Source organism: Pongo abelii, chromosome 6 (genome assembly GCF_028885655.2).
Source record: "Pongo abelii isolate AG06213 chromosome 6, NHGRI_mPonAbe1-v2.0_pri, whole genome shotgun sequence".
Lineage (NCBI taxonomy): Eukaryota > Metazoa > Chordata > Mammalia > Primates > Hominidae > Pongo > Pongo abelii.
In genome coordinates, this window is record NC_071991.2 from 134977756 (window position 1) to 134990082 (window position 12327).

The 12327-nt window shown below is 37.5% G+C and overlaps 1 protein-coding gene across 1 annotated transcript in view; it reads right to left on the reverse strand.

Annotated features, from left to right (window-relative positions):
• DGKI (diacylglycerol kinase iota) overlaps positions 1-12327 on the reverse strand; it is a 456754-nt gene that overhangs the window by 202931 nt on the left and 241496 nt on the right. The window contains 2 exon segments of the mRNA XM_063725794.1: positions 6917-6977; positions 9014-9096. Of these exon segments, the coding sequence (XP_063581864.1) occupies positions 6917-6977; positions 9014-9096 (144 nt within the window).

The window sequence follows — 12327 nt, forward strand, 5'->3', positions numbered from 1 at the left end:
CAGGCTGGTCTCAAACTCCTGAGCTCAAAGTGTTCCGCCTGCCAAAGTGCTAGGATTACAGGCATGAGCCACCACACCCAGCCGATGCTGTGTCTTCTAATAGCCCTCATTCAAATCTTCTAGGCTGTGTTCCTATTTGTTTTCTCAGAGAAGGTTGTCAGGAGTTCTCGTGATACTGAGCTATGATTCCTCACAAAGGCAGAGCCCACAGGGTGCCTGGATTTCTCACCATCTCTTCTCCTTTTACCCTTGGTCTATGCAGAAAAGGACAAGTACACAGGGTGTGAATGTAAAAGTGCTTCGCCTCTCATCATTCAATTTGCTTTATGAACCAGATAAATAGATTCTGTCTCCTTTTTTCTGTAGCCAAATGATCAAATATTCATTGTCTCCTGAATATAAGCAGAAAATCTTGCATTTCATCATTCCATCACCCTTGGAGTCATCAAAGGCCTCCTGCCTTTCACAGCACAGATTTTGTTTTGTCTTGAAATTCTCCCACAGACAACCAACATTAGGCTAATAGTTCTCTGGCTGAGGCTGGTCTATATCGCCCCTCCACAGCTCCTGAATAGTTTTTCTCAGCCAGCAGCTCTATCAGCACTCCCCAACAGCCAGCATTCCCGGAAGACAGCACAGTGCAGAAGTGTGGGGCACCAAGCTGAGCAGCAGGGAGTTCAGCTCCACCACAAACTGGCTGAGTGAGTTTAGGCAAGTCATTTAATCTCTCTAAGCTCCCCTCACATCTGTATAGCAAGAGTAACAATAATGCCTGTCTTTTAGAGTTGTTTCATCAACTCATGTGTAGACATTGCTTAGCTAGTGCCTGACAAACAGGAAATGCTAAACTAACATTAGCTACTATGACTCAGCTAGATTTTTCTTCCTCTTTTCTCACTTCATCAATAAAGGTCCAGTTTCCTAGAAGCAAAATGCCCTCTTCCCATTTCTCCACTTGAGCCCTGAATTTGCAAATCAGCCCCACCTTTGGCTGCCATCAAATCAGAAAGCCTTTCTTTTGCAGACTATAAAGAACAGTAAAAGCAGAGATACCCTGCAGTAAAAAAGGGGCTATAAAAAAACAAAATGGAAACAAATACACACTTACAATAGCAGGAGACATAAAAAATCTTGGGAAACAATCTGTGTCTTTGTCCTTAGAGAAAAACTTCACAAAGGATCTAAAAGCTGTTACTGGAAGCTCTGTCTTTACAGTAATCCGGAACCTGTTTCCACCTGAAGTCCAGACTGCACATTGAAAGTTTCTACGGGCAGGAACTCTGCCACGGCTTTCGTATTTTCCCAAATCATCTCCACCAGCTCACCTAGCATCCTTTCAATTAAATTATTTAATTAACTGCAACTTATTGCACTTGGTATATTTTCCACCAGAACTGAAGAAAGTTATCCTGATTGGGCCTAATGATTTTCCAGCTTGCAAAGTTCTTTCCTTCCTTCCTAGGAAAAGCAGGGCTGAGATAGAGAACACCAGGTCCTCCGCTTTGTCCCTGAGCAGCCATGCATAGCAGCAGCTGGTCAATGCTGCCACCATCTGTCCGTTTTTAGCATTAGTTGTCACTGAATGTTTATCAAGTGCATTTTGAGCAATATTTTCATTCTGCAGTATACTAACATGAGGGGTGGCTGAAGGGTGGAGATGACAGCGAACTGATATTTTCTTCCAACAGAACAGATGCACGTTGCACTACCTTGTAGTACATGCAGGCCAAAAAGCAAAGGACACTCATGTTTGGAAATCAAAGGAAAACACGAGTTTTGCTGAACTCTGAAAGAAAATGACCACACAGTATTGGATGACTGGGGGACCCTTTTGAATATGTGCATGATAATTCTTCCTTTTGATATTTTAATGTATGTTTGCACTTAATAAAGCCAACATGTGTTAAAAGAAATGTGCTTAAAATTAGCCCAAAAGAAATCAAGATAAAAGTCAGAATATGATCTTTTCTTGAAACAATATAGAATCCACACTGAAGGTACACTGTGTGCTTACTCAGTGAGAGAGGATGAAATATAACTAGGCTGAGGATGAATGAGGAAAGGGGCTCAGGATGAGGGATTGTCCCTATCGATTAAAGGAAAATAATACTTCCTTCTTTGCACTGGCTGTGGTGAGTCAGGGCATGGGGATGCCTACCATTTGGGATGTCTTTTTATCTAGAGAAGCCAATAGAACAAGAAATAAGCATGAAGTGGATGGCTGGAGTCAACTTAATGTCAGGCCTTTTGGAAATAATTAAAATGGTTAAAGGTGGACTGGCAGATCCAGCCAAGTTCACCAAAATCAGGAGCCAGATAGATAGGGACCATGGGTCACACACCTTAAGGAGCCATAATGAGGGTACGTGAGCCTCAGGAGATCAGTTCAGGTGCTCATCAATATTTCAGCAGGGTGACAGCCATCGGGAGTTGAATAGGTGTCAACGTGGCCAAGGAAGTGAGAAAATACAAATTTATCACATAACCAAAGACAGGCTATTTCTCATTTATAAACATGAAGGTTTGAGATCATTCTTGAGTTAGCTGAATTTTATTGCAGCCCAGAGATCTGAAAATGGGATCAGACCATCTGACAGCTGTAACTATGTGACAGCCTCTGAACTGTGCAAGCCAGTAACGAACAGACTACACCTGCACTGTCCAACGCAGCAGCCATTGGCCACATGTGGTGATCCAGCACTTGAATATAGCTAATCCAAATTGGATGTGCTGTAAGTATAAAATATATGCTAGATTTTGAAGACTGTACAAATAGAACATAAAATACCTTAACAATGTTTATAAATTAACACATTGAAATAATACTATTTTAGATAAATAAAATATATTATAAATTAATTTCACCTGCTTTTTACCTTTTTAAAAGTACCTTCTAGAAAATTCAAAATTGTACAAATGTGGCTTGCATTAAAGTTCCCTTGAACAATAGCCTATATTATTATAATGCTACAGCTATAAGAACCTTAGAGATCTGAATGCATTTCTTTGTAGATTTAGAAGGTCTCAAAAGAGGTTAAGGAACTTGCCAAAGGTCACAGAAATGAGGGCAGAACCACCTCTTTCACCTCCACTTCCAAGTGCATTATTGGGGAATGTTTCCCTCTGCTTTCTCATATTTTTTTTTTTTTTTTGAGACAGAGTCTTACTGTGTCACCCAGGCTGGAGTGCAGTAGTGCAATCTCAGCTCACTGCCACCTCCACCTCCTGGGTTCATGCGATTCTCCTGCCTCAACCTCCCAAGTAGCTGGGATTACAGGTGTGCACCACCATGCCCGACTAATTTTTGTATTTTTAGTAGAGATGGTGTTTCATCAGATTGGCCAAGCTGATCTCAAACTCCTGACCTCAAGTGATGCACTCACCTCGGCCTCCCAAAGTGCTGGGATTATAGGTGTGAGCCACCACACCTGGCCTTTCATGTATTTTTTAAATAATATACAATTAAAGTAGCTAATATTGAAGCCTAAGAACTTTTTTCCAAAGTAATGCAAACTTTCTATACCTTAAATAATACTTTCTATACCTTAAATAATACTCTTAATTTAAACTAATATGGTTATGGGGTAATATAGCCTCATCCCAGTCAGTGAAAAATATTCAATTTCTGATTTCTCCCTAAGCTTTGTCACTTTACTGGCAGCATTCTGCCAGCTTCTACAGTGATAGATGTTCTCACTAACTAAAGGCTGAATACCTTATGTCAAATATATACCTGAATTCAGAATTATACTCCACTTGCCTAAAGCCAGCAGTTTTCTTCATGAATTCCTCAGGCTGTTTCCTCTATATAAACTCTGCCTCCACCCACAATTAAAAGTTTCATTTTCTAAACTAACAAAACAAACAAATATCTATCACATACCATGATAAACATTTCATATACCCCATGTTTTTCACAAAACATCTTATTCTAACAAGGTAAATTAAATAAAACTTGGGTTTACATAAGGTAAAAGATAAGCAAAGTTTTGATTCTGAGTATTTTAACTACAGATGTTACCACTGACAAAAATAATTAGTTTAAATGCACCAACTCTAGGGTAAACGTACTACTTTTATTTTAGGCATGCTGAATGCAAGTGGCCATGGGGCACCCAAGTGTAAATGACTAGTACATTTGCGAATTACATCAGAGGAGGTAAAAACAGAAGTTAAAATATAGATAATGTCCCTAAGAGGAAAAAGTACATACCACATTAAAAAAAATTAGTTACCCTTATGGAACACTCATAAGTTATGGTATCATTAATGAAGAGTTGCTTGAAAAGACTGGATATGAAAAGTAGGAGAAGTAGGTAGTCTACATGTCAGGAGGCTGACAATGGCATCACAGAGATCACAGACATTCGAAACTGTAATCAGATCTGGCCATTAGGAATTTATTAAGATTGTACCAACTTTCACTTACTCATCATTCTGGGTTTTGCCCTACATACTCTATTGAAACTGCTTTCTTGAAATTCCATATTCAATGGTAACTTTTCAGTCTCTCCTTAAAAATGTAACTACTGCCTCTTTCTTGAAACTCCTTTTTTGGTTTGTTTACTTGACAGAACAGACTGGTGGTTGTCCTATTCTTCTATTTTTTCATTTATTTTCCTTTTGGACTTTGGCTCAGGACCCATAATTATACGTTTCACAAGTGTGTGGACTTGGGTCTCCTTCCCCTTTATCTTTTATTCATTGGAATCCCATACTTTCAAATATTCATCTAATTGCAGAGAATATCTCAATACTACATGACCTAGCACAGTGCTTCCTCCACATATCTGCTGAGTAAAGAAGGAAAACTGGCAGGCAGGGTGGTTCACACCTGTAATCCCAGCACTTTGGGAGGCCAAGGCGGGTGGATCATGAGGTCAGGAGATTGAGACCATCCTGGCTAACACGGTGAAACGTCGTCTCTACTAAAAATACAAAAATTAGCCCGCTGTGGTGGCACGTGCCTGTAGTCCCAACTACTTGGGAGGCTGAGGCAAGAGAATCGCTTGAACCTGGGAGGCAGAGGTTGCAGTGAGCTGAGATTGTGCCACTGCACTCCAGCCTGGGCAACAGAGTGAGACTCCGTCTCAAAAAAAAAAAAAAAGGAAAAGAAAAGGAAGAAGAAAAGAGAGAGAATGAGGGAGGGAGAGGTGGAATGGGAGTTTCCATGGAGAAAGGGAGGCCTGGGAGGTGGAGCACCCAAGGCAACAAAGAAGTCCAATATCTGGGGATGTTATGCGTAGCTTATGTGGATTCGAGTTAAGAAAGAGGAAGGACGACATCCTCAACTTTTCTCTTTTTGTCACTGAGGTTTAGAAAAGGAGAAAAGATGTGAGTGAGTTGCTGAAGTCATATGAGAAGGCAAGTAGATGCTAAAATAAGGAAGATAACTATGGGTATGGTAAAGAGTCACAGTGAGTTTACCCTTTCATTAAAGATAACTAAGCTGGGGAATGCTTAAGTTAGGAAGAACACAGTATATCCATCCTCAGAGGGTTCATTTGGATGTAATTCTTACTAAAGAAAGTTGGGAAATTTTGCCCTATCATATCCCTTAAATTTATCTCCCTAGAACACTAAAATCAATTGAAATTGGTATTGTGTGGGGAAAAAAAATTCCATGGCCAAATAATTTTGAAAAACGTTGGGTTTAAAAAAGTTAAATAGGTTTGGCTTCTTTGCTGTAAGACATTATAATGAATTTTATAAACTAATAACGTGTAATATGAACCTTGAAGAAAGATAAAGACTATTTTTCCCAACTGAACATTGTTTTTACTCTCCACACAGTATCTGAGAGACCAATAAAAAATCACAGTTCTATTTCATTCTCATTGCATTTATTGGTATATAATGTGTATCCAACCCTACATTAAGTGCTTATGTGCTAAGAGAGAGAGTATTTGAAGATTTTGTTGCTACCTTTGAGAATAAAACATTCTAATTAGGGAAATTAGAGAAAAGCTAAAGATAGTTCATAATACAATCGTAGATCCTATGAGATCAGATTCCAAACCCGGAAGAAAAAGAACCACCAGGCAACACAATCTAAATGTCATGATCCTCATTTCTTTACTTTGTTAAATATATCACCATAAGTAGAGGCCAAATGGAGAAAACCGATGAGGCATAATAAACAGGAGAAAATATATCCATGATATTAAACTTCAGCCCAATTCCACGTTTTTTTCATAAATGAATACAAACATACAGTCAGAAGGAATAAGTTCTAATGTTCAACGGCAGAGTAGGGTGAGTACAGTTAGCAACAATGTATTATATATTTCAAAGCAGCTAGAAAAGAGAACTTGAAATGTTCCCAACACATAGAAATGATACTCTAGGTAATGGATACCTCCAAACCTTGACTTGATCATTATACATTCTATGCATATAACAAAATATCACACATACCCCATATACATGTAAAATATATCAATAAAAAAGAACATAAATAGGACCAATTAATAATCTTTAAGGCAAAACAACAGTCAATATTCTGAGTTTTATTCCCACTAATAAAAACAAAACATAATAATTCAATTGTGTCCATGTATTTCTCCCTACTGTGGCCAAATTATTAAGAATAAATGGAAACAGTTCAGCTTACATTTTAAAAGGAATTTATCTATCTATCACCTTCATTTTAAGGATTTGACCACATCCCTACTTCATGGCACAGGAAAGAATACAGCATAGTTGAGGGAGTGAAGCACACATTAGAAGGATCAAGTATGTATTCATAAGAACAATAACAAAGTCCCTTGTTACTCTGAGGGGCTATGAGTCACATGACAGATATACATGTGTTAGGGGATTAGAAAGACCGGGCAATGAATAAAAAGAAGTGCCACAAGAAAACAATAAGAAAGATAGAGTTGGCAGATAACTGGATTCTCTTTCAGGGACCTACCGTTCCATCCCCACCACAGGCCAGAATTCGCAGATTTGGTACTTTCCTATACAATTCAAGCCTGTAGAGGAAATAGAAGAAAAAGTAAACAAAAGAACATTTCACTGGCTAGAGCAGAGAGAAAGCAGGGGACAACATGGGTAGGGGTGGTGTCCGCTGGAGAAAATGTATAATCATGAGGATGACAATGCTTCATAGGTCCCAAATAACCACAGGAAGAATGACTCCCACAAGTGGAACATGTGTAGGCATCAGACATTATTTTTGAATGAATAATTCAACGTTGGAATTTAAGGGATTTTAGGATGTCCTTTATTTCCCATAACTTCTATTATATGTCAACATTATTTTCCTCATTAGTTTTGACTTCCTTCTTTTTCTTTTCCCATCATTTCCTCTTCTCCTTTCCCCAAGAAAATCATCATTAATTGATAATCAATAGTCCTTATATATCCCCTCTTTATATTTATTAGCTTTCCCTGGATGTATTTACTTTTTCTAACTTATACTTTCTACTCTTAATCCTAAGAAATCTTTTTCAGCGAGTCGGGGAAGCTTCCCCACTATCAGATGTGAACACAGGTATCACATCTACAATTCCATCTAGTCTCTCTCTCAGCTCAGTTACTTACACACCACTTATACCTCCAACCCAAAGTGGGAAGATTGACTGATTTTTCTTTATTTCAAACTTCTCTGCTTGAAATGAGATCATTTTGTCTTTCCTCTTGGCTCTCAGGAACATGCATTGACACTGGCCCTGCTAAATCTTTTGCTTAGGTGAAGCTGCTAGAGGCTAGTAATCTAGAAAATATCACCTATTTAAATCACAAAATATGGGTTTTTTCTGAAAATATTTCCTGTCCTACCATGTTCTTTCTGGTGACCTCTGAAGTGTCTCTCTAGGGTCTAACTAAAGTGATAAAATCTTGAGAAAAATAAGCTCCTAAAATGGCACATCCCAGGATAGCAGATTTGCCTTAGCATAATCAAGTACAGAAAATAAAAATAAATAAATAAATATAAATATATAAATATATTTATTTTTATTCTCTGTACTTGATTATGCTAAGGCAAATCTGCTATATATATATTTATAAATATATAAAATCTGCTATATATGTTTATAAATATATAAATATATATATGTGTGTATTATAGGGACAGAAAGAATCCTGCAGCAAACTCAACTGGCAAAGAAATTTATACATTAAGAAAATAACAAATTAATTTTCATATTTCCTAATCTGCATGCTTAAAGTAAGTAATTTATCCATTTTATACAAGAATACTATTTCTCTAGAAATCACCTTTTCCTCTGATATTGTTACTTATTAAAAAATAAATGGTATCCTTGTGTTCTAACATTTATCAGATAACATCTGAACTATCCTAGTACATGAATTTAAAACAGGGAACCACAGAACAGCAGAAGTGTCCTTGGTCTTTTCCACTGCATGCCTCTCAACCAAAGGGGAGAAAGAGGATATGGGTCACCTACAATCTAGACTTTATTTTAAACACTTCTAACAAAAACAGAGAATGAGATTTCTGAGAAGCTCAGAAACGGGATTGAGCAGGAATTAATATGTCTTCCCCACATTTGTGCAGAGTCCTCGGGTATAATCAATTGATTCTCTCTCTCACACACAAGCACACGCACACACACACACACACTCTCTCTCTCTTTCTTTTCAGTTCAAATGTTCATAAACAAACATGGCTCCACCCTCCACAGACATACATTTACATTCCATTAATATGCATCTCCAAAGTTGTACATGAAGAAATAGAAAAACAATGAGTCCTTTCTCAATTCACAGACTTGCGGAGAACAACCTACAGTTACACATACGTAAGTAACAAACACACTAGACGTATCCTGAGTTAATAGCTGAGAAGGTATGTTTTGAAGGGAACTAAGCCAATAAAGAGTAGGAGAGAACTTTGGATGAAGTTTTAAAGGAAGGAGAGTACAGGTGAGAAGGTAGATGACAGATGGTCAGGAAATACCTCACAAGGTAATCAGATAATGAAGCAGAAAATTCTCACTTGCCTAAAATACATATGGACCATGGAGAATATTTCCAGACTTACGCATCTTTTGGCCCTTCCTGAGAAAGATCAAACACTTGCCGTGGATTCAGGTACCACATGAACATCTGCAGGACTTTGGTTCCCTGTAAAAAATAAATACACAAAAAGACAATAATAGGAAGAAATTTCCCAAGAATAACTGCTCATTTAAAAAATAAATACTTTTATTTAAAATAATACACAGGGCACGGTGGCTCACGCCTGTAATCCCAACACCTTGGAAGGCTGAGGCAGGTGTATTGCTTGAGCCCAGGAGTTTGAGACCAGCCTGGGCAATATGACAAAATCCCATCTCTACAAAAAATACAAACATTAGCCAGGTGTGGTGACACATGCCTTTAGTCCCAGCTGAGGAGGCGGAATGTGCAGTGAGCCGAGATCACACCATTGCACTCCAGCCTGAGTGACAGGAGTGAAAGCCTGTCTCAAAAAATAATAAGTGAGTGAATGAATGATGAATAAATAAATAAAATAATACCTAATTATAAGCAGTATGGAAGAGTAGTTAAAATCACGGGCTTTGGTCATGGATAGCCATAGGTTGAATGTCAGGTTAGATGTTTATCTAACCTGTGTAACTCTGGGCAAGTTTCTTCATTTCATTTAGCTCAGCCCACCTTTTCTTTAAGACAGAGACAAGAATGCCCAGTTTGCAGACTTGTTGCAAGGATTAAAAGCCATAATTTTTGAGAAGTACATCACAGTGTTTAAAATGCAGTAAGCCCTTAATGAATAATATTTATTTTACTATCATTAATGTATGAAAATCCATATAGAAAAGTTATTAGTCAGCCTATGTAATTTGACATTAATTTTCAATTTATTGTACAGATTATTGTCTGTATAATATAAAATATGGGCAGTATTAGCTAAGTATTCATATAATTTTATAGAAATAGTTTTTTCTAACTGAAGCAAAAGTATCCCAGGCTCCCAGTTATTTTATACATATATAAAACTTCCTCAGTAAGATCACAGCTTACTTTGACATTTTCAATCTCCATGCCTATACTGGTTTGTTTAAGCCAAACACTTCTCTCTCACATGAACATTTTTGGGGCATTTTAAGTAACTGTGACATTTATAAAGATCATCATTACAACAGACATAAGGTCACTTTAGAGATCATTTTTAAAGTGGATTGAGCAAACAAGAAATGCAAGAAGGGGCTGGGCGTGGTGGCTCACGCCTGTAATCCCAGCACTTTGGGAGGCCGAGGCGGGCAGATCACGAGATCAGGAGATCGAGACCATCCTGGCTAACACAATGAAACCCCGTCTCTACTAAAAATACAAAAAATTAGCCAGGCGCAGTGGCGGGCGCCTGTAGTCCCAGCTACTTGGGAGGCTGAGGCAGGAGAATGGCGTGAACCCAGGAGGCGGAGCTTGCGGTGAGCCGCAATAGCGCCACTACACTCCGGCCTGGGAGAAAGAGCGAGACTCCGTCTCAAAAAAAAGAAAAGAAATGCAAGAAGGATCTTTTTATCAAGCAATGCCAAAAGAGCTTTAAAAATGAGTAGGATGCCCCATTTTATCACCCATAGCAAATAATATTTGACCAGTTGAGCCGAGTTTGTTGCTCACAATATTGTTGTTTTAGTAGATATCAAAATTGCTCTTTCTTAAAATATGCCTAGGTTTGTATATCTAATAAGCTGCATTTAAGAGTCATCCTAGTATACTGGACATAGTATGAAATTTGAGGTCAAACTAACTTCAGTGTTCTGAGTAATCATGAGCATTTATAACCTTGCAGAAATGCAGTATATAAAACAGAAAGGATGTCCACCTTCCAGGGTGAGTATGAGAATTAAGTGAATCACTAACAGTCACGTATCTAGCACAGTATGTGGCACAAAACAGACCTTTGTTAATGTTAATCCTTTTCTTTTTTGCAGCCTGTTAATCTATTTATTAAATTACACGAGAATGTGAGCTCTAAAGTGTAGCTTATAATTATCACATTGTTACTCCTGTTGTTACACAGGCCGATGCAGGTCTTTTGTTGCATGTACCAGCCAAACCTATAATTTAAAAGTTCTGCCTTACCATGTGCTTGCTATAATTTTAGGAAATCGCATTCTATCTGATAATTACAACAAATCCTTCAGTTTCACCAAATGACATATTTTGCTTCCTATCAAATTCAAACATAGATTTAGATCTATATACACACAAAATACTGGATCATTTTCCCTCTTCTCATGCTGAGCCTTGCTATGAAGTGTGTTTGGGATTATCTCGAATAATCTTTTATGTTTAATAGGTAATGCAGGAGTTATTTTAATGACCAACTAATTTATAAAACATTTCCAACTGACTTGCTAGAAAAGTCTTTGTTCAGTTTTAGATTCCTAGAGTAGTTTGAATTGTTGATGTTAATTACTCCTTTCCACCTTTGCTATAGTAGAGTGCACATCTCAGTTTCAGCCTCTCTATTATGCAAATATTAATAGGTAATTAACATCTTCCAAAAAATAAGAATAAAAAGCATTGAGAGGTTGTTTTCCTTAAACTTGAATTTCTCTAAAAGGTATGAATGGCCACAGAGGTGCCATTTCTATTGCAGTCTATTGGAATAACATCCCTGCAATTGTGTAGAGATAACTTGCTAGACAGGCATGGCTACCCTGTTGAAGTTGACATTCAGGCATGATATGATTACATCTTTTAAAAAGTAATCTTCTTTCCAAAATATGGTATTTATTACCAAAAATGATAAGTATCTAAAAGAAAGCATTGAAAAAATGCTCCACCTAGTGGGTGGAGAAACAAAGATCAAACTCACACGTTTAAATGAATTCTATTAACTCTGCTGTTACCTCTAGGTTAAGTAACTTTAAAGCTTTAATAGAGGTAATTTATTAAATGTAACTGAATGGTTTGACAAATATTAATTCACCAGGAGAAGGGTAATTCATTTCTTCCTCAATAGTAGGATTAAATCTGCTCATTTAGACACGTGTCACTCACTAACAACTCTCCAACACTCTCATAGTTATCACATGCTATAATGCCAAACACAAAAACTGCAACTTTTGTGCAAGAGTCTAATTTTCTCTAAATGAAAAAAAAAACAGCTTATATGCCAATCCCAATCCATGCATGCTATTGTAGATATACCTCACTGGCCACAGAACTTTTTTAGATATTATAAGAATGGGTATTCCTAGGAGTGAAAAGAACGTTATTCTTCCAAGCAGCAAGTACTAGGGAGAGAGTGCAACAGGAGAATACAAATTCCCAAGAAGTGACTGGATTGAACAAGATTCATTCATTCACCTACTATGTGACAGGCACAGTTTTAGGTAGAAG